Below are 22,392 nucleotides of genomic sequence, written 5' to 3'. Positions count from 1 at the left end.
CAGCGATTGGTGGAGGTACGCCACACCCCGTATACTGTTACCCCATATATTCCCAAACTCCACGTTACACCATATATTCTCATTCTACTTGTCACCCTGTATACTGTAACCCCATATTTTACCACTATAATTGTTGCCCCATATACTGTTACCCTATATATACCCACTTCCCTTGTTGCCTCGTATACTGTTACCCCATTTAAACCCACTCTCTTTGTTATCCAGTATACTGTTACCCTGTATATTCCTACTCTCCTTGTTACACCATATATACCCACTCTCCTTGTTACCCCACATATACCCACTCTCCTTGTTACCCCACATATACCCACTCTCCTTGTTACCCCACATATACCCACTCTCCTTGTTACCCCACATATACCCACTTTCCTTGTTACCCTCTATTCTGTTACCCCATATATACCCACTCTCCTTGTTACCCTCTATTCTGTTACCCCATATATACCCACTCTCCTTGTTACACCATAAATACCCACTCTCCATGTTACCCCGTATACTGTTACCCCGTATATACCCACTCTCCTTGTTACCCCGTATTCTGTTACCCCACATATACCCACTTTCCTTGTTACCCTCTATTCTGTTACCCCATATATACCCACTCTCCTTGCCGTCCCACATACATACTGTCATTTTTTCCTTTATCTGCAGCGTGCGTGGTTCCCATTTCCTATAAGGACAACCTACAAGCTGCTTATTACTTGTTGTCTGAGTGAGAACATTTACACTACATTATAACCTTTTCCTTAATTGACTGTCTCATTTAGAAGATGCTGCATTTTGCAGAAAATGATCTATTGTGTATCTCGCAGTGATAATGTTTTGTGTGATTTTTAGCATCCTGAGTTAAATACCGTGACTTCGTCCTCTGAAGAAGTAAGGAATGGCGCAAGCTATGGGATCCCTGTCCCGGCAAGCCCACGAGATACTGATCTCTCCTCTGAATCATTGGATAGAGAACAAAAGGTACTACTTTCCCAAACAACCGTCTTTAATGCTCCGATATTACAGCCACTGTTGGGCTGTTTTTAGTAAAACGATGCAATTCTGTTTTGACGTGCTGCTCTGAGTATGGTTTATATTGCTGTCATTTTAGCATATATTAAAATACCCACGGAATGGTGGAACATTTAAAGAAAGATTTAATTCCAAATATTAATCTCAATATTTTACACATTATACCAATGTGTCATATCTTTTGCAGTAACAATATGAATGAACTGCTAAATGTTCCAGTTTCGTGTCTCCTGCTCCACTTCCGTGCACATCAATACCACCACAATTTGTGTCTAGTAAACCCCAGTTTCACCACCCGGTGCAATAGTAATGGCAAATGTTATAGGAATAAATACAATTGTACATATACCCTCAAAGAAAATGTGTATGTATTTAGTTTTGTATATTTTCTAAGGGAGTATATTACATTTTGGCTTGTAATAGTTACAGATCTAGTACCTGCAGCTACTGTCAAGCCCTCCCCTTTTAACACTGCCCAGACTTTCTCAGGCTGGCCAATCACAGACTTCCCCATACAGCTCAATGAGAAGTCTTTGCAAAGCAAGTGCCCTGGGCAATTGTTTATCTCCACTGAGCTAACCAAAGCACGAAGTAACCGGACCTGCAGTGTAACAAGGCTCCTTTATAAAAGTACCTTTTCTGTTGAACTTGGCATATTAATGAAATGGAAAAAGAGGGAACACTCTTTACACATAAAGAATTAGAAGCTCCTTACTGCTGTAGAATAGAAAAAACTCAATAAACATAAAGAACACAAAGAATACAGTGCTCAAAACATAAACATATAACTTTAGTGCATTTTAAATTCATGGAGCTCTGAAGAGTACCAATAATAAATCTATATCATTTTAGTTAACCCCTTAAGGACACGTGACATGAAATGATTCCCTTTTATTCCATAAGTTTGGTCCTTAAAGGGTTAATACTTATTTTCTTTTATTTGGAGAGATCAATAGAAATTCTCTGTAATGGGATTATTACATCTGTAGTGTACGGCACTTACAGCAATAGGTGGGTATAGGTAGTTCCTGCAATAATTTACGTTTCTATAGTGGTAGGCAGTGTACAGTGGTTATAGTGGTAGGCAGTGTACAGTGGTTATAGTAGTAGTAGTAGTAGGCAGTGTACAGTGGTTATAGTAGTAGGCAGTGTACAGTGGTTATAGTAGTAGGCAGTGTACAGTGGTTATAGTAGTAGGCAGTGTACAGTGGTTATAGTAGTAGGCAGTGTACAGTGGTTATAGTGGTAGGCAGTGTACAGTGGTTATAGTGGTAGGCAGTGTAGAGTGGTTATAGTGGTAGGCAGTGTAGAGTGGTTATAGTGGTAGGCAGTGTACAGTGGTTATAGTGGTAGGCAGTGTACAGTGGTTATAGTGGTAGGCAGTGTACAGTGGTTATAGTAGTAGGCAGTGTACAGTGGTTATAGTAGTAGGCAGTGTACAGTGGTTATAGTAGTAGGCAGTGTACAGTGGTTATAGTAGTAGGCAGTGTACAGTGGTTATAGTGGTAGGCAGTGTAGAGTGGTTATAGTGGTAGGCAGTGTAGAGTGGTTATAGTGGTAGGCAGTGTACAGTGGTTATAGTGGTAGGCAGTGTACAGTGGTTATAGTGGTAGGCAGTGTACAGTGGTTATAGTGGTAGGCAGTGTACAGTGGTTATAGTAGTAGGCAGTGTACAGTGGTTATAGTAGTAGGCAGTGTACAGTGGTTATAGTGGTAGGCAGTGTACAGTGGTTATAGTGGTAGGCAGTGTACAGTGGTTATAGTAGTAGGCAGTGTACAGTGGTTATAGTAGTGTAGGCAGTGTACAGTGGTTGTAGTAGTAGTAGTAGTAGGCAGTGTACAGTGGTTATAGTAGTAGTAGTAGGCAGTGTACAGTGGTTATAGTAGTAGGCAGTGTACAGTGGTTATAGTAGTAGGCAGTGTACAGTGGTTATAGTAGTAGGCAGTGTACAGTGGTTATAGTAGGCAGTGTATAGTGGTAGGCAGTGTACAGTGGTTATAGTGGTAGGCAGTGTACAGTGGTTATAGTAGTAGGCAGTGTACAGTGGTTATAGTAGTGTAGGCAGTGTACAGCGGTTATAGTAGTAGTAGTAGTCAGTGTACAGCGGTTATAGTAGTAGTAGGCAGTGTACAGTGGTTATAGTAGTAGTAGGCAGTGTTCAGTGGTTATAGTAGTAGGCAGTGTACAGTGGTTATAGTAGGCAGTGTATAGTGGTAGGCAGTGTATAGTGGTAGGCAGTGTATAGTGGTAGGCAGTGTACAGTGGTTATAGTGGTAGGCAGTGTACAGTGGTTATAGTGGTAGGCAGTGTACAGTGGTTATAGTGGTAGGCAGTGTACAGTGGTTATAGTGGTAGGCAGTGTACAGTGGTTATAGTGGTAGGCAGTGTGCAGTGGTTATAGTGGTAGGCAGTGTGCAGTGGTTATAGTGGTAGGCAGTGTGCAGTGGTTATAGTGGTAGGCAGTGGTTATAGTGGTAGGCAGTGTGCAGTGGTTATAGTGGTAGGCAGTGTGCAGTGGTTATAGTGGTAGGCAGTGTGCAGTGGTTATAGTGGTAGGCAGTGTGCAGTGGTTATAGTGGTAGGCAGTGTACAGTGGTTATAGTAGTAGTAGACGGTGTACAGTGGTTATAGTAGTGTAGGCAGTGTACAGTGGTTATAGTAGTAGTAGTAGGCAGTGTACAGTGGTAGTAGTAGTAGGCAGTGTACAGTGGTTATAGTAGTAGTAGTAGTAGTAGGCAGTGTACAGTGGTTATAGTAGTAGGCAGTGTACAGTGGTTATAGTGGTAGGCAGTGTGCAGTGGTTATAGTGGTAGGCAGTGTGCAGTGGTTATAGTGGTAGGCAGTGTGCAGTGGTTATAGTGGTAGGCAGTGTACAGTGGTTATAGTAGTAGTAGACGGTGTACAGTGGTTATAGTAGTGTAGGCAGTGTACAGTGGTTATAGTAGTAGTAGTAGGCAGTGTACAGTGGTAGTAGTAGTAGGCAGTGTACAGTGGTTATAGTAGTAGTAGTAGTAGGCAGTGTACAGTGGTTATAGTAGTAGGCAGTGTACAGTGGTTATAGTGGTAGGCAGTGTACAGTGGTTATAGTGGTAGGCAGTGTACAGTGGTTATAGTGGTAGGCAGTGTACAGTGGTTATAGTGGTAGGCAGTGTACAGTGGTTATAGTGGTAGGCAGTGTACAGTGGTTATAGTGGTAGGCAGTGTACAGTGGTTATAGTGGTAGGCAGTGTACAGTGGTTATAGTGGTAGGCAGTGTGCAGTGGTTATAGTGGTAGGCAGTGTGCAGTGGTTATAGTGGTAGGCAGTGTGCAGTGGTTATAGTGGTAGGCAGTGGTTATAGTGGTAGGCAGTGTGCAGTGGTTATAGTGGTAGGCAGTGTGCAGTGGTTATAGTGGTAGGCAGTGTGCAGTGGTTATAGTGGTAGGCAGTGTGCAGTGGTTATAGTGGTAGGCAGCTTACAGTGGTTATAGTAGTAGTAGACGGTGTACAGTGGTTATAGTAGTGTAGGCAGTGTACAGTGGTTATAGTAGTAGTAGTAGGCAGTGTACAGTGGTAGTAGTAGGCAGTGTACAGTGGTTATAGTAGTAGTAGTAGGCAGTGTACAGTGGTTATAGTAGTAGTAGTAGGCAGTGTACAGTGGTTATAGTAGTAGGCAGTGTACAGTGGTTATAGTAGTAGGCAGTGTGCAGTGGTTATAGTGGTAGGCAGTGTGCAGTGGTTATAGTGGTAGGCAGTGTGCAGTGGTTATAGTGGTAGGCAGTGTGCAGTGGTTATAGTGGTAGGCAGTGTACAGTGGTTATAGTAGTAGTAGACGGTGTACAGTGGTTATAGTAGTGTAGGCAGTGTACAGTGGTTATAGTAGTAGTAGTAGGCAGTGTACAGTGGTAGTAGTAGTAGTAGGCAGTGTACAGTGGTTATAGTAGTAGTAGTAGGCAGTGTACAGTGGTTATAGTAGTAGTAGTAGGCAGTGTACAGTGGTTATAGTAGTAGGCAGTGTACAGTGGTTATAGTAGTAGGCAGTGTACAGTGGTTATAGTAGTAGTAGTAGGCAGTGTACAGTGGTTATAGTAGTAGTAGTAGGCAGTGTACAGTGGTTATAGTAGTAGTAGTAGGCAGTGTACAGTGGTTATAGTAGTAGTAGTAGGCAGTGTACAGTGGTTATAGTAGTAGTAGTAGTAGGCAGTGTACAGTGGTTATAGTAGTAGTAGTAGGCAGTGTACAGTGGTAGTAGTAGTAGGCAGTGTACAGTGGTTATAGTAGTAGTAGTAGTAGGCAGTGTACAGTGGTTATAGTAGTAGTAGTAGTAGTAGGCAGTGTACAGTGGTTATAGTAGTAGTAGTAGTAGGCAGTGTTATCATTTGCTCTCACATACCCCCTCACCCAAAAACCTCAGCCTAACCCCCCACAACTCAGGAGGGACCTTAATTCTCTTGATCTCCAACAGTTGTCAGCTGACATTGATTCACAACTGCTGTCCATCCCTTCCCTCTCCTGTCCTTCACAGGCCATCTCCATATATAACTCTACTCTTACATCTGCCTTGAACACTGCAGCGCCACTCCAAACAAGCACCTCGAGGAGGACCCACCCCCAACCATGGCATACTAAATCAACGCGCTACCTGCAAAGATGCTCCCGTTGTGCTGAACGCTCCTGGAGGAAGTCTCGTACACAATCAGACTTTCTCCATTATAGATTCATATTGTGTTCATACAGTGCAGCCCTTGCCCTTGCCAAACAGTCCTATTTTTCCACTCTCATTAGTTCATGTTCCCGCAACCCCAGGCGTCTCTTTCACACCTTTAATTCTCTTCTTCGCCCTGCTGTGGCCACCCCCAAAACTAACCTTACTGCTGATAACTTCGCATGTTACTTCACTGACAAGATTGAACAGCTAAGGAAAGAATTCTCCCCTCCTTGCCTTTCTGTTTCTCAATCACACATAGATCATGCCTTTCCTACCCTTCAGACATTCTCCCCAGCTACTGACCAAGAGGTGGCTGCTCTTCTTTGCTCCTCTCGCCCCACCACTTGCCCGCTCGATCCTGTCCCATCTCACCTTATTAGATCTCTCTCCACTTGTCTCGTGCCTTCTCTAACACACATCTTCAACTGCTCGCTCTCCTCTGGCATCGTCCCTGCTGACCTTAAACATGCCACTGTAGTACCTATACTAAAAAAAACATCCCTCGACCCATCCACCCCCTCTAACTACCGTCCCATATCCCTGCTCCCTTTTTCCTCAAAGCTTCTGGAAAGACTTGTCTTTAACCGTGTGTCTCATTTCCTCAATTCCAACTCTCTCCTTGACCCTCTTCAATCTGGCTTCCGCCCTCTCCACTCTACAGAGACTGCCCTTATCAAAGTTACTAATGACCTAATCGCAGCTAAATCCAAAGGCCACTACTCCATACTAATTCTTCTTGACCTCTCAGCGGCCTTTGACACCGTTGATCATGCTCTCCTTCTTCAAACTCTTCAATCGCTTGGTCTCTGTGACTCTGTCCTCTCATGGTTTTCCTCTTATCTCTCCCAACGCTCATTCAGTGTCTCCTTTTCTAATGATACCTCCTCCCCTTGCCCTGTCTCAGTTGGAGTTCCCCAAGGCTCCGTCCTTGGTCCCCTTCTATTTTCTCTTTATACTGCCTCCCTTGGCAAACTTATTACCTCTTTTGGATTTCACTACCACCTGTACGCTGATGACACCCAGCTATATCTCTCCTCCCCGGACCTCTCCCCTGCCGTCCTGCAACGTGTCACTGCTTGCCTTTCTTCCATCTCTGACTGGATGTCCTCCCGCTTTCTGAAACTCAATCTCTCAAAAACTGAGCTCCTTGTCTTTCCTCCTCCTAATACTGATCCTCCTCTTTCGCTCTCCCTCCAAGTTTGTGGTACCAACATCAGTCCATCCTTGCAAGCGCGCTGTCTTGGCGTCATACTTGACTCTGGTCTCACCTTTGAGCCTCACATCCAGCATGTTGCCAAATCCTGTAGATTCCATCTTAAAAACATAGCCCGCATCCGCCCCTTTCTTGCACCAGATACTACCAAGGAGCTTGTCCATGCTCTAGTAATTTCCCGCATGGATTATTGTAACCCTCTCCTGATTGGTCTCCCCAATAGCCGTACTGCACCCTTACAGTCCGTAATGAATGCTGCTGCTAGATTGATTTTCCTCTCTAGTCGTTTCTCTCACACCTCACCCCTCTGCCAGTCCTTACATTGGCTTCCTGTATGCTATAGGAGTCAATTCAAGGTACTAACTCACACCTATAAAGCACTGAACAACTCTAGCCCCTCTTATATCTCCTCACAGATCCATAGGTATGTCCCTTCTCGGTCTCTCCGTTCTGCCCGTGACCACCTCCTGTCCGTTGTCCGCACTCGTACGGCCAACTCGCGCTTGCAGGACTTCTCGCGGGCGGCTCCCTTCCTATGGAATAGCCTGCCTACCGCCATCAGACTCTCCCCTAGTCTTGCATCTTTTAAGAAGTGCCTTAAAACCCATCTCTTTAGGAAAGCTTATGGCCTCCAAGACTAACCCTTACCTCACATACCTGTCTCTTGCCCTCTCCTAAAGGGCAGCCCACCTTATTTGATTGTAAATTCCTGTCCTAATGTGTTTTACACCCCACCTCCTATAGAATGTAAGCTCGTTTGAGCAGGGTCCTCTTCAACCTATTGTTCCTGTAAGTTTATTTGTAATTGTCCTATTTATAGTTAAATCCCCCTCTCATAATATTGTAAAGCGCTACGGAATCTGTTGGCGCTATATAAATGGCAATAATAAATAAATAAATAAATACAGTGGTTATAGTAGTAGTAGGCAGTGTACAGTGGTTATAGTAGTAGTAGGCAGTGTACAGTGGTTATAGTAGTAGTAGGCAGTGTACAGTGGTTATAGTAGTAGTAGGCAGTGTACAGTGGTTATAGTAGTAGTAGTAGGCAGTGTACAGTGGTTATAGTAGTAGTAGTAGGCAGTGTACAGTGGTTATAGTAGTAGTAGTAGGCAGTGTATATTTGCTTCTAATTAATCTTCTTTGCTATATCCAAGAAAAGGGAAATTGAGTAAGAAAGCTTCTCTAAATATATGTTTACAAAAAGTTTTATACAGCATGCATTACTGTACTGTATGAAATATTTAGAAAGGCAGCTAAGCACCATGTAAATTATGTGCCATCTTCCTTTTAATTTCTTTAATATATAGGGCACAACGAAAGGGACATTAATTTATTCTTCAGCTAATTGCTTAACGTTTAATTAGTGTTTTTACTGTTCTCATGCCGTCGGCCCTTGATGAGTTTTATTGGTGTAACTGTCCACTGTACGAAGGTGAATGGAAAAATCTGGTTATTAGTGGCTACCAAGTATGGCCGTTCTTGTTAGCACAGAGAGCATCATTGTTCAGCTGGTCCTGCTTGGTAAATAAAATCCCGTGCATTTTACACTTTAACACACTGCAGTTATTGATGTAATGCATAGAGACGACCTATGTGTGTTCTGTATGTATTACCACCAGCTTTACTTCTTAAATCAGGGATTATCACAGCTCCTCGAACAAATGTCAGCAAAATTCAAATCTCAATTCTGTGTAAGAATTATAGGTAATAGGAAACTAGCACGTATTTCTGTTATATGTGTAATATATAATATTACTGTATATTTGTAAATAGTGTAAAACGCTAATAAATGACCTTTTCACACTTTCTAACCACAGGATGAGAGTGGGAGTGATTTAACACAGGACATGGCGGCCACAGTAATTCAGGCTGCGTACAGAGGCTATGTCGCTAGAGAAGAAATTAAGAAGCTGAATGATCCTGCTGATCAGAAGTAAATTCAACTAAATTATTTTACCACTAGACGACTGCAAGGCAGAGGCAGCTGGTGTTTATTCAACTATTATCCACTCTCCTAATTACTGCGTCCCTGTGTGCACTGAATAAACCAGGCCTAGTAACTGTTATATGTACTCCATACTGCGCTTATTCCTTGCACTTAACCTGATCCTCTTCAAATTTATGTCCCCCAGGGTTTCTGGGCGTAACTCCCCCTGGCGTATCAGTTTGCAGCGGAAGCTCCCCTTCCCCCTGGCGTGTCCCCCCCCAGAGTTCCCAGCGGAAGCTCCCCTTCCCCCTGGCGTGTCCCCCCCCCCCAGAGTTCCCAGCGGAAGCTCCCCTTCCCCCTGGCGTGTCCCCCCCCCCCCCCCCAGAGTTCCCAGCGGAAGCTCCCCTTCCCCCTGGCGTGTCCCCCCCCCCCCAGAGTTCCCAGCGGAAGCTCCCCTTCCCCCTGGCGTGTCCCCCCCCCCCCCCAGAGTTCCCAGCGGAAGCTCCCCTTCCCCCTGGCGTGTCCCCCCCCCCCAGAGTTCCCAGCGGAAGCTCCCCTTCCCCCTGGCGTGTCCCCCCCCCCCCAGAGTTCCCAGCGGAAGCTCCCCTTCCCCCTGGCGTGTCCCCCCCCCCCAGAGTTCCCAGCGGAAGCTCCCCTTCCCCCTGGCGTGTGTCCCCCCCCCCAGAGTTCCCAGTGGAAGCTCCCCTTCCCCCTGGCGTGTGTCCCCCCCCCAGAGTTCCCAGCGGAAGCTCCCCTTCCCCCTGGCGTGTCCCCCCCCCCCCCCGAGTTCCCAGCGGAAGCTCCCCTTCCCCCTGGCGTGTCCCCCCCCCCCCCCAGAGTTCCCAGCGGAAGCTCCCCTTCCCCCTGGCGTGTCCCCCCCCCAAAGTTCCCAGCGGAAGCTCCCCTTCCCCCTGGCGTGTCCCTCCCCCCCCAAAGTTCCCAGCGGAAGCTCCCCTTCCCCCTGGCGTGTCCCTCCCCCCCCCAGAGTTCCCAGCGGAAGCTCCCCTTCCCCCTGGCGTCTCCCCCCCCCCCCCAGAGTTCCCAGCAGAAGCTCCCCTTCCCCCAGGCGTTTGGCGTCTCCCCCCCCCCCCAGAGTTCCCAGCAGAAGCTCCCCTTCCCCCAGGCGTCTCTCCCCCCCCAGAGTTCCCAGCGGAAGTTCCCCTTCCCCCTGGCGTCTCCCCCCCCAGAGTTCCCAGCGGAAGCTCCCCTTCTCCCTGGCATCTCCCCCCCCCCCCCCCCCCAGAGTTCCCAGCCGAAGGTCCCCTTCTCCCTGGCATCTCCCCCCCCAGAGTTCCCAGCGGAAGCTCCCCTTCCCCCTGGCGTCTCTCCCCCCCCAGAGTTCCCAGCGGAAGCTCCCCTTCCCCCTGGCGTCTCTCCCCCCCCAGAGTTCCCAGCGGAAGCTCCCCTTCCCCCTGGCGTCTCTCCCCCCCCAGAGTTCCCAGCGGAAGCTCCCCTTCCCCCTGGCGTCTCTCCCCCCCCAGAGTTCCCAGCGGAAGCTCCCCTTCCCCCTGGCGTCTCCCCCCCCCCCCAGAGTTCCCAGCGGAAGCTCCCCTTCCCCCTTAGTTCCATCTCCCCATTCATTAGATTGCTGGCCATACATAGTTATGTCTGAAGTGTCTCATGTTTATTGCTTTCCAAAGTAAATGAATTCCTTCAATCACAGAGCACAATACTATACATTGTCAATAATTGTCTTGTTTTTTTCATTTCCCTGAAATCCAGCCTTGGATACTTGGAGTCAGAGTCTGTATCCCAAGATCATCAAGAAAGTTCTCCTATTCCTGACTCGACAGAAGGAGCTGCCCTTTCAAGCCAAGAAGAAAAAAGTGTTTTATCAAAAGCACCTATTGATCCAGAAAGCACAGACACCTCCATTGATGTTCACAGTGAGATGTTAACAGACCTGGCAGGTGAGACAAAACAAGAGGAAATTCCGGGGGATGAAAGAGAACATGAAGACCAAAGCGGTGTTGAGGAAAGTAATAGAATTCCGGCCGACATTAACCAAGTGGAAGATTTGCAACTACTGGAAATTCTGGATGCTGCTTTGGAAGAAACTGGTGGTAATCAAGAAACAACAATAAGGACTGATTCACTAGAGACAGAGCAACATGCACTCACAAGCGAGGAGGTAACAGAGGACCTTACCACGGGACAGCACGAGGCTCATCTGGCAGAAACTGTTACAGACCATTCTCAAACACTTCATGATGATTCAACACCGCAAACGTCTGCGGAGGACAAGAGCAGCGAAGTTAATGAGAATATTGTTAAATCTGAAAGCACAGAAGACCATTCTAACAACAAGCCCTCAGATTCTGTGGATGTATCTGCCACGGAAGAGGTAATTTTACAATTCAATTAATGTGGTGTATTTTTTTTTTTTTTGGGGGTGATGTATTCACTAAGCAGTTTGTTGACAACTGATTTGTAAAACTGGGTCCCAAATTAAGTTGTAGAGAAATCTTCTACCCAGACAAGTTAGAGATTTACTCCAATTTGTCTATTTTGGCCTAAATTTGAGTTTCAGCTTCTCAGTGCTCCACAGCCAAATATTTTTTTTTACTAAGATTTGTGCTTGATTGGACCACCAAAAAATGTTAACATATAACATAACACAAAATCAAAACAGAATTTAGACACAGCCATAACTTGTATAATGGTACACGTGGAGAATGAAGGCAATAATAAGTTATAGTGCCAGCATATTCAGCAGCGTTGTACAACACGAAACAAGACAAAACATTTAACGGAACACAAACCTGTATTCCTGACCCTATAGTGTTTAACCCACCATTTGGGTGGCTTACCCCCCCCCACCCCTTAAAAGCAATTAAAACTGGCCTTGGCCTCCTTGGTGACATCATCAGAATTGCTGATTTTTACCAATCCAATGCTTTCCTTGGATTAGCGGATATTGGCAAGGGGGCGCGGCCAAACGCTGTTTTGGCCAATCAGCACCTCCTCATAGAGATGCATTGAATCAAAGCATCTCTATGAGGAAAATTCAGCGTCCCTATGCAGAGCGTGGAGACGCTGAACGGCAGTGCTGCCTACTGTGCAGCACCGAGCCAGGAATCACCTCCAGTGGCCATCTGAGAAGCGGCCACTTGGAGCTGTAGTTGTTCTGGCGACTATATTGTCCCCTAAAATTGTAAAAAAACATGTAACAGAGTGCCCTGCCAAAACTAGCTGAGGTTCGACACTTGTGCTGAGAGAGGGGTGCTTTAAGTAGTATAAAGGTGGGCTAAGCAGCCTGTGTTCCCCCAGAGCAGTTTGTTGCACAATGAGTTACTAAGCAATGTAGATGATCTTAAGACCCTAGCCCCAGCCATATCCCATTATTCATTGAAACCTTGTAATGGCAGTATGTACTGCATATTACTGTCTGAGTCTGCCTTCTTTTTGTAAAATATCTCCTTTATTTTCCTGTGCTGCAAACCATCAAGTTATATAACAGCAATATGTTCCTTCAATTCAGTGCCGTGCTTCCTCTTTTATTAATTTAATTGGCAGCAGAGGGAATTGAGGTGGTGAGAGACACAGCTAAATTTGGGAAGTGTTACATGAGTATGGTGTTATGAACATACTGAGAGGAAAATGCTGACAAGCTGTCACTTAGGCTCTGATACAAGCGGGGAAGGTAAAATCTATATATTTCTACATTATCTGCACAGGCGGAGAAACAGCCGCATATTGTATATAAGTTAATTATCCTCCTGGGAATCGCCAGTATTTTTAATTTAAGATGATGTGCCTCGGACATTATTACAGCAGGTTCTCTCTAGATCTATTGCTGGTCTCTTAGCGTCGCTACCTGTGCCTGGGATCTGCCCCCTGGAATTCTTAATGCTTTGCTGATTTGATTGAACCTTCCATGGGTGACTTCACCATTCTAAATAAAATCTAGAACATGGATGCAAACAACGTGCAGCCAGTGAATTATATACTTTTCTCCCCCCCTGCTTTGGGGAGAAGTACAAAAGAAAAAGTTTAAAACAAGAACATAAAGAACCATATTTAATGACCTGCACAAATTAAAAATGTTTCTAAAAACAAAACTATGTTTATTAATTTCCCCCCTTTTTTTATTATAACCACCACTTGTGTTTAATAATGTATGCCTGAGCATTGTTTGCGTTCCCCTGGATTCTGAATATGCTACTGCGCTTGTGCAATCGAAATTTCGTTTCTGGTGCGAATTCCAATTTAGATGGTGTGCATACCTGTCTGACAGAAAGAGTGGTTATCAGTACAGGAATACCGGATCACCAGCCCCCCACACGGTACTATGTTTTTTAACCCCTTAAGGACCAAACTTCTGGAATAAAAGGGAATCATGACATGTCATGTGTCCTTAAGGGGTTAAGGTAAAGGATATATATATGTATTTTTTTATTTATTTTTTTACCTTAAAGGCTTCATGGTCATTTTCTTCTATCAGAAGGTTTCTTTTATTATGTTCTACAGATGTCTAGTCCTGTCTCACCAGATAAGATGGACAAACCAGATAAACCTCAGTAAATATTCGAGACTCTGAGACTTGCAAACTAAGCATATAGTTTGTAATTAATGGGAAGGTGAGACTCTAAAGAACAAAGGGAAGGGTTTCACAGTATAGCCAAGCCTCATAAATTGGGAATGAAAAAACCCTTTTTGTTTCAAAGCATTTCCAACAGATCGTAAAATTACAAGATTCTTAAACCTGAGAATAACTGCCAAATGTATATGTGCAAGTCGCACAGTTATCCAAAAAAAAAAAGTGGCTGGGCTCAAGGATCCAATGAACAAGTGAGCAGAGACGTCCTGCAGGAGAAAATGTCAAGAAGCAGCTGAGCGTTCCAAAGTAAAGGCAGCATTGTGGTTGCAAATCTGGAAGATTGTCTCCTATAAGGAACCGACAAAGAACTGAATCGTCTCATGAAAAACTTCAGAATGGCGAATGAGAATGAGACTCATTCAATGGGAAACTCTTCAAGCCTGTTCTGGGGCCCTAGAGGACACAGATTTAACTAGATCCCAAAAGGTTTAAAATTAGTTAAAGTGGAGGATTCATCCAGAGTTCCTGGATCTGGGTCTTTCTACCTGCAAAGATTTTCGCTTACAATTATTACCACAGACGCCTCAATTATCAGTTAGGGCTCTCCTATCAATACCTTATTCTGGCAAGGCAGATAAACTACAGAAGAGGCTCAGCAAGCCTCCAACTTCAGGGAACTAAAAGCAGTACTGAGGATGCTACTCTCTTTCCTTTTTTAAGTCTTGTATCATAGGAAACCTGTAAGGATACAATCGAAACAATGTCACAGTGGTCACCTGCCTGAACAAACAGGAGGAACAAGACTGCCTAATATCTCATGTCTTTGTGCACAGATAATGTCGTGGTCAGAAAACTATTAGAAGTCATTTTAACCATCCACTTCAGAGGTGTAGACAACGTTATAGCAGACGACCTGAGCAGGGCACAGAGGATGCAAACAGAGTGGTCTCTATATCCGTTAATGCTTGGCAGAATAGCAGAAAAGCTTGGTCAACCAAAAATGTATCTCATGGATGGTGATAAGACTGAACCGAAAAGTAGCAACATTTGCCTCCCTGTGCCAGACAGAACACCCAGACTTTCTAGATGGGATTTCTAATATCTGGGACTTCAACCTAGTATACATTTTCTCTCCAGTTTCTTTAATTCCATGTATTCTGCAAAAGATAAGGTCAGATAAGACATCAGCGAAAGCCCTCATGCCCTATTGGCCAAACCAAATTTGGTTTTCGAAACTAAAGTAGATGACGCAGTTGAGTTGTGAGCTTCCTCTCAGGGAACCAGTATTGGAAACAAGCAACTCCCACAGGAGACTCTTCAGATGTTCCGTCTGATAGCATGGCTGCTGCAAGGCTAATCCTTAGTAATCATGGGGTGGAGAAATGTACAATGGATCCTGCTCAATTCAACCAGTATACTAACATCTAAGATTTACTTATGAATCTGGAAAAAGTTTCTTGTCTGATGCAGCAAAGACGGCTGCTTACGTTTAACTCCACCAATCCGAGTCATTCCTGGTTTTCTGCAAGATGGCTTTCCATTTTGATTCAGTGTGACGACTTTGAAAGTTCAGGGGGTCATCTTTTAGCCATTTTATTCTGATGGATCTGGCTTCCCGTGTTTTTTTTCATTTTTTATTATAAAACCAAAAGGCTTCAAAAGCTTCCATGGAGGTTCTTTTTCCTGTCATAGGATCTGTTGCTGGTACTCCACACCCTATGAATCACATTTTGAACCACTGGATGAAGTTTCCTCTAAACTGTTCTCATGGAAGACCGCTGTACTTGTGGCTATTACATCTAACAAAAGAGAGGCGAACTTCTAGCCCTTTACTTCTCTCCAAATTTCCCCACGTTCCATCATGATAAGAGAGTGCACCATCTAAAACCTCAATTTCTACCAAATTTTCTCTCCAAAGCCAACATCAACCAACCCATTTTCTTCCCACTCTGTGCCACTAATTCTCTTCTGCTGCAGAAGCCAAGTTGCACTTATTAGATGTGAAGAGAGCCCTCTAGCATAACTATTGCCAGGTGGTTAACCAAAACTATCAAGGTGGTTTATAAAATGCACGATCTGCCTCTTTCCACTCGTATGAAAGCCCATTCCATGAGAGCTATGGCTATTTCCTGGGCAGCAACAGCATTTGCCTCTCCTGAGGACATCTGTCAGGCGGCGACTTGGTCATTAATCAATATCTTCATCCCATCTTACAGGCTCGACATCCTTTCTTCCTCAGAAGCTGCTTTTGGGCGTAAGTTGATGTCTGCTGCTGCTTCCTGACTTCCCATGCGGCTTGGCATCTTGCTATATCCCTATGCGTTCATATGAATATTTGATTCCTGGCTTATTGATCTTGGCTTGTGTCGACTATTCTGCTCTCTGTATCCATGACCTTGGCTAGTTTATTGATCCTGTGTACCTGTTATCCTTGACCTTGACTTTGTTCTTGACTTTGATTGGGAGACCTGTTGCCAGATCCATAGTGCAACTTTGAGTTAGGGATCTGCTCTTGGCTCCTAGGCTTGGCTCTCCGCAGGAGATCTGCTCTTGGCTCCTTAGTGTGACTGTTGGTAGGAGTTTTGTTCTCGATTCCTTGCTGTAGCTCTCAGTAATAGTTCTGTTCATAACATCTTGGTGTGGCTCTCAGCAGAAGATCTGTTTCTGACTTCTTGGTGTGGCTCTCCGTAAGAGATCTGTTCTTGGCTCCTTGACGTGGCTCTCCGGATCTGTTTTTGATTCCTTGGTGTGGCTCTCAGCAGGAGATCTGGTCTCGATTCTTTGGTGTGGTTCTCAATAGGAGATCTCTGGCAGGTAATGCCATGCCTCAGACCCCTTTGCCTCTACTTAGTACATGAAAGAAAGATCTGTGCATATCTCAAGTACACTATTGAAGAGGGAAGCACTCCTCTTCACACACTACTATTAAATGTGAAAGATACCAAAAATTATCTGCTGCTTACTAAACTTCCCGTAAAGGAGGGACAGGGGGTGTCTAATATTCCCATACTGATATTGGAATGCTCAGATTCCCTTTTTCTTTCTTGTTTTTTTTTTTTTAATAGGTTTTTATTTTATTCTGTTTGTAGTGTTTGTTATGTACGTGTTTCTCAGGACGTGGATAATGTGGAAGTCTTGTTACTGTTTGGAAGTTTTCTGATTGCATTCGCTTGCCAGGAGAAACGAGTAGGAGGAACAATTAGCATTTTGAAATGAAATATGAAGGACATGGTGCATCCATTTAATACTCTTGATAATTACATCCTGTATCCTTGGCATTCACTGAATGTTCAGTTGTGTTTAACCCTGTGAGTGCGGAGTGTAGGGAATGCACAGTTTATTTGTATAAATAACATTTTATAATGGCTTCATCACAGCATGTTTTGTGTGTGTTAATGTATCCATTACTGACCTAGAGACCAACTCACACAGAGCTCCTAAAAGTGACAGACAACTTACAAAGAGCTCTTGGTAGAAGCAGCCGGCTAACACAGAGCTCCTAGTGGAAGCATATGTCTCAGCGGGCTCGCACAGAGCTCGTAGTGGAGGCAGCGGGCTCGCACAGAGCTCGTAGTGGAGGCAGCGGGCTCGCACAGAGCTCCTAGTGGAGGCAGCGGGCTCGCACAGAGCTCCTAGTGGAGGCAGCGGGCTCGCACAGAGCTCCTAGTGGAGGCAGCGGGCTCGCACAGAGCTCCTAGTGGAGGCAGCGGGCTCGCACAGAGCTCCTAGTGGAGGCAGCGGGCTCGCACAGAGCTCCTAGTGGAGGCAGCAGGCTCGCACAGAGCTCCTAGTGGAGGCAGCGGGCTCGCACAGAGCTCCTAGTGGAGGCAGCGGGCTCGCACAGAGCTCCTAGTGGAGGCAGCGGGCTCCTATTGGAGGCAGAGGGTTCGCACAGAGCTCCTAGTGGAGGCAGAGGGCTCGCACAGAGCTCCTAGTGGAGGCAGCGGGCTGGCACAGAGCTCCGAGTGGAGGCAGCGGGCTGGCACAGAGCTCCGAGTGGAGGCAGCGGGCTGGCACAGAGCTCCGAGTGGAGGCAGCGGGCTGGCACAGAGCTCCCAGTGGAGGCAGCGGGCTGGCACAGAGCTCCCAGTGGAGGCAGCGGGCTGGCACAGAGCTCCCAGTGGAGGCAGCGGGCTGGCACAGAGCTCCCAGTGGAGGCAGCGGGCTGGCACAGAGCTCCCAGTGGAGGCAGCGGGCTGGCACAGAGCTCCCAGTGGAGGCAGCGGGCTGGCACAGAGCTCCCAGTGGAGGCAGCGGGCTGGCACAGAGCTCCCAGTGGAGGCAGCGGGCTCGCACAGAGCTCCCAGTAGATCCACCCGTGCTGCCACGAGAAACCAAACATTCATCAACTGCTTCCTACGCTTAATTTGCCAGCTTTGCTAATATATAAAGATTTCCTACGCACAAAGTGAAGACAGGAGAAAGTGCATTATTTAATAGATAATCTTAAATGTTTTACATAATTGTATTTTGTTTACACATTTCTCAATATTTGCATCTGAAAGTCTGACTCATGAGCTGCTCTTTGCGGATCTGATGCTTCCGTAGTCAATCACACAGGACTGTTTGGGTGTAATGAAGGTAGAAATATTTAAATTACTGGCATTTAAAAGACAGTTCTGTCTTCGTATAATCAAACCGCTTCAGTAGGATTGAGGTATTGAGAATTTCTCTCGTTTTCAGGCAGTCCTGGGGTTCTAAGTAAATAATATCTGATGCTATTGTACCGTCTGTATACTGTGTGCTTACATATTGTACCTGTCCGGTCTGTATAAAGATAATGTGTGTGCTGTGCGGTCTGTATAAAGATAATGTGTGCTGTGCGGTCTGTATAAAGATAATGTGTGTGCTGTGCGGTCTGTATAAAGATAATGTGTGTGCTGTGCGGTCTGTATAAAGATAATGTGTGTGCTGTGCGGTCTGTATAAAGATAATGTGTGTGCTGTGCGGTCTGTATAAAGATAATGTGTGTGCTGTGCGGTCTGTATAAAGATAATGTGTGTGCTGTGCGGTCTGTATAAAGATAATCTGTGTGTTTACATCTAGTGCCTACACGGTCTCTATAATTATAATCTGTGTACTGTATGGTCTCTATACAGATCATCTGTGTGCTGTGCGGTCTGTATAAAGATAATCTGTGTGCTGTACAGTCTTTATAAAGATAATCTGTGTGCTGTGCGGTCTGTATAAAGATAATCTGTGTGCTGTGCGGTCTGTATAAAGATAATCTGTGTGCTGTGCGGTCTGTATAAAGATAATGTGTGTGCTGTGCGGTCTGTATAAAGATAATCTGTGTGCTGTGCGGTCTGTATAAAGATAATCTGTGTGCTGTGCGGTCTGTATAAAGATAATCTGTGTGCTGTGCGGTCTGTATAAAGATAATCTGTGTGCTGTGCGGTCTGTATAAAGATAATCTGTGTGCTGTGCGGTCTGTATAAAGATAATCTGTGTGTTTACATCTAGTGCCTATGTTATGGTACTTTTTGAAAGTAAACCAAAATGTTCAAATGTCTATCTGTTCCTGTCCAAATCAATAAAATTAAATTGCGTATATACGCTGAAGTAATTAAGTCTGACACACAAGGTTCAGGTTAAAATAACTTCGAGAAAGTTTATTGGCAAGTGCAGAAAAAGCGGGCGCGCAGGCCCTTTTAAGAGGCATTTTGCGTCATCATTGATTATTAGAATATCAGCAAATAAACACCATCAATTGGATTAATTGTTAAGTGTCGGTGTTAGTGTCTTACCTATTGGTTCAAAAATAAGAAAGGTTAGTCCCGTGCCCACCCATCAGAGGTGGGATTATTCTGGACACGGGTGGGGATAAGGGGGTCCTAAGCGTCATTTTACACGGTCAATGATATCAGGCTTCATGTCCAGGTGCAAGGTCTCTTATGAATAGAACATTTCATTACTACTGTGTTCTGTGGCCTTCAAACTATACTATCTTACAAATTCTAAGGAGTAGCCGGCAAGTCTTAAGGAGTAACCAGCACCTCCTGGTATTTGTCCTTGTAGGAAAACACAGTCTTTGTCTACTGTACTAATTGGGTTGAGAAGTTCAGTCACGTAATGTAGTTTTAAAATGAACAAGTTAAGTCATGAGGACAAAATGGAGGATTGAAGAAGTCAGGTTAGGGGGACAAAATGGAGGAGGAAGTCACAGTATAAGGTTAAAATGGAGTTAGTACAATAATTCAATACAAGTACAATAGTAATTTTTAATAATTCCACATCAGTCCCCCCTATGAAATGTTAGATTCTAAGAGATAAAAACTTTATTATGTTAGTATCAGAAGACGTGTTAACCCAAAGGCACAGAAACCCCGTGGCCGCTAGCTAGGTGTTAATGCAAAGTGCAAGTCTGTCCCTAGATCTGACCCTGATAGGCTAACTCATCCGTCAGTATGGCTCTCGAACACTTCACACCCATGGGTATCCCATGGCAGCTAATCCACCACTTCTCCAACACGGGGCCTTTACCATTCACTGACAGATGCTGTCCCTAAGCTAGTCCCTTCCTAGAATTCCTGCACTTTATCAACAAAGGGGAATGTTTGCAGCGGCAGACAGGGTGAATTGATGTCTTGGGATTCTTGGTCATCAACTTCGAGATGGGTGAAAGTGGGTGCCGCTTGGTCAACAGTCTTCATGAGGGATTTTCTCAGACATGGGAGGATACAACAAAAGAGAAGAGCAAAGATAAAAAGAAAAATTAGTATAGCCATACCAATCTGCATTAAAGCCTTTTGCCATCCTGTCATCCAACCAAACCATCTTTCCCAGGGATCTTTTATCCCAGAATTCCTTTTTAACTCTTCAGACAGGTCATTTAATTTTTCTATGGCTAATGTAACTTTACCATTAGGGCCTGTGTTTTCTGGGATATATGTACAACATGTCATGGTGTCGGGCAAAATTTTACAAACCCCTCCTTTTTCGGCTAAGATCATATCTAGGGCCATTCTATTCTGGAAAGCCATTTGGGATGTGGCCTGCAGCTGTTCGGCCAACCCCTGGAGGGCGTCTCTGGTGTAATTAACAAAACGCTGTTGATTATAATAAATGTAATTTATCCAATTTAAATTCTTGTTTGCGGTAACTATGGTAAAAATTGATTCAAATCCTGCGGCAACTTCATCCCTTGCTTTAAACTCATTGGGCACCCCCCTAGGCACTCCAATGGCATCAATATACACATGAGGATCAAAACTTCCTTTCACTGGGGCGTCACGCTTCACCTTAGTGTGTTTGGACCCATGGGTGACGAGGTGTGTGTCAGAGATGATATGTATAGGCATAATAGCTTTAGCCAAAGTACACTCCCCCCACCACTGTTTGTCCATTCTGGATCTTAGCTGTAAATCCCCACACAACCAGTAAATATCCCCTAATGACCTGGTGTGAAACTGCAACAAGTCCATAGAGACATTTCTGTAGGTAGCACAATACCCCTTGGAGAAGTTACCCAAGAATTTACCTATTCCATCGTAATTAGCATAACAAGTGTAATTACCTTTATACACGGTAATACCATCTGGGGGTTTGACATCCTGGGTTAGGAGAGGATACTCCTTCGTCCATGCAATACATATGGACCTGTTAAAATTATAGTGATAGGCAAAAAGGCTTAAAACACATTCTTCTATATCTACTGGTAGGATTAAAGGCACGGTACCCAGGTGAGGCCGGGCACCGCCACACACATAACATGCAGTTCTATTATGCTTATTAGCATTATATTTCATCCATTCTAACCATAGATTTACATCATTAAAACCTGTTTCAGCGGCCATGGTATCTTCAAAAGTGGGGTTAGCAATGGCCATCATGTCTTGAAAGGTCTGGATATGAGGTTTTAATGGGTTAGGGACCATATGGGTGGCCCCTTGCCACTCAGAAGAGTTGCACATATCTTTGAGGTAGAAATGCCCTAACTTTTTATAGGAACCCTTTTTCCAATACATTCCCATCACATACTGGTCTGCATCTGTTGGGCTTGGATGCTCAATGTTAAGAATTAATTTCATTGGTGTACTCCCCCCAGGCTTTCTCAAAGTCATCCTCTGGAGGAGGGATCTACCATGATCATCTATTTTAGATACGGCACTTTTTGGTTTGTAACCCCAGGCAGGCCCGGCATTCCATCCCGCCGCCCCCCAATGGTCACAATTGTGCCCCCATTGCTTGTCAACTACACAAACATATGGGTCTTTCGAATGAGGGATATCTCTATAGATACTCTGGATTTGTGGTGTGGGAAATGGGCATTCTACAATATCACAGTAGTCAAAGGTATAAGTAGCCACCTGGGTGCACGATGAATTATACCAGAAGGTGTACCCACTAGTGTCTTTGGTAATGGCTACTTGCTGGGCCTTCATAAGGCTAATTAAGGAGAAGATGTACCAGAGATACATGTTTGTGCGATATTCGCTTCCTCTGGGGCAGGAGATTTCTTGCAGTGGGAAGCGTGGATCCAATTTGGCCTACCGGCCAATTTGACGGAGGTTGCGGTAATCAGGAGAACTTGGAATGGACCGTCAAATCTTGGTTCTAGGGTATTTTTCCGCACAAACTTCTTGACCAGGACCCAATCTCCGGGAAGTAGGTTATGAGAACCTGTATCCAATTCGGGATCTGGAATTGAAGAGAAAACTTGGGCATGTATTTTGTTTAGGACACTTGCAAGTTCAGTTACATAGTCTACTAAAACATCTGATTGGAGTTGCAACTGCTGCGGATAATAACAACCTAGCCTGGGTGCTGTCCCAAATAGAACCTCATATGGGGACAGTGAATGCTTCCCTCTAGGTGTGTGCCTAACACTAAATAAAGCTATTGGTAGGCTTTCTGGCCAGGGCATCTTTGTTTCTTGTGACATTTTTAACATTCTGGTTTTTAGAGTGCCATTCATGCGCTCCACTTTACCACTACTTTGTGGGTGGTAAGGGGTATGGAAGGCTAGAGTCACCCCTAGGGCAGT

The 22,392-nt window shown here is 45.0% G+C and overlaps 1 protein-coding gene across 1 annotated transcript in view; it reads left to right on the top strand.

Moving 5' to 3' along the window:
* Positions 1 to 22,392, top strand: part of NRGN (neurogranin) — a 154,640-nt gene that overhangs the window by 1,295 nt on the left and 130,953 nt on the right. The window contains exons 2-4 of the mRNA XM_063435676.1: positions 859 to 987; positions 8,757 to 8,872; positions 10,589 to 11,210. Coding sequence (XP_063291746.1) covers positions 859 to 987; positions 8,757 to 8,872; positions 10,589 to 11,210 — 867 coding nt within the window. The remainder of the gene's footprint in view (positions 1 to 858; positions 988 to 8,756; positions 8,873 to 10,588; positions 11,211 to 22,392) is intronic.

The sequence above is a fragment of the Pelobates fuscus genome, chromosome 11 (genome assembly GCF_036172605.1).
Source record: "Pelobates fuscus isolate aPelFus1 chromosome 11, aPelFus1.pri, whole genome shotgun sequence".
NCBI classification, from domain to species: domain Eukaryota; kingdom Metazoa; phylum Chordata; class Amphibia; order Anura; family Pelobatidae; genus Pelobates; species Pelobates fuscus.
Note: the sequence above shows the minus strand (reverse complement) of the source record. Positions and strands in the feature narration are given on the sequence as shown.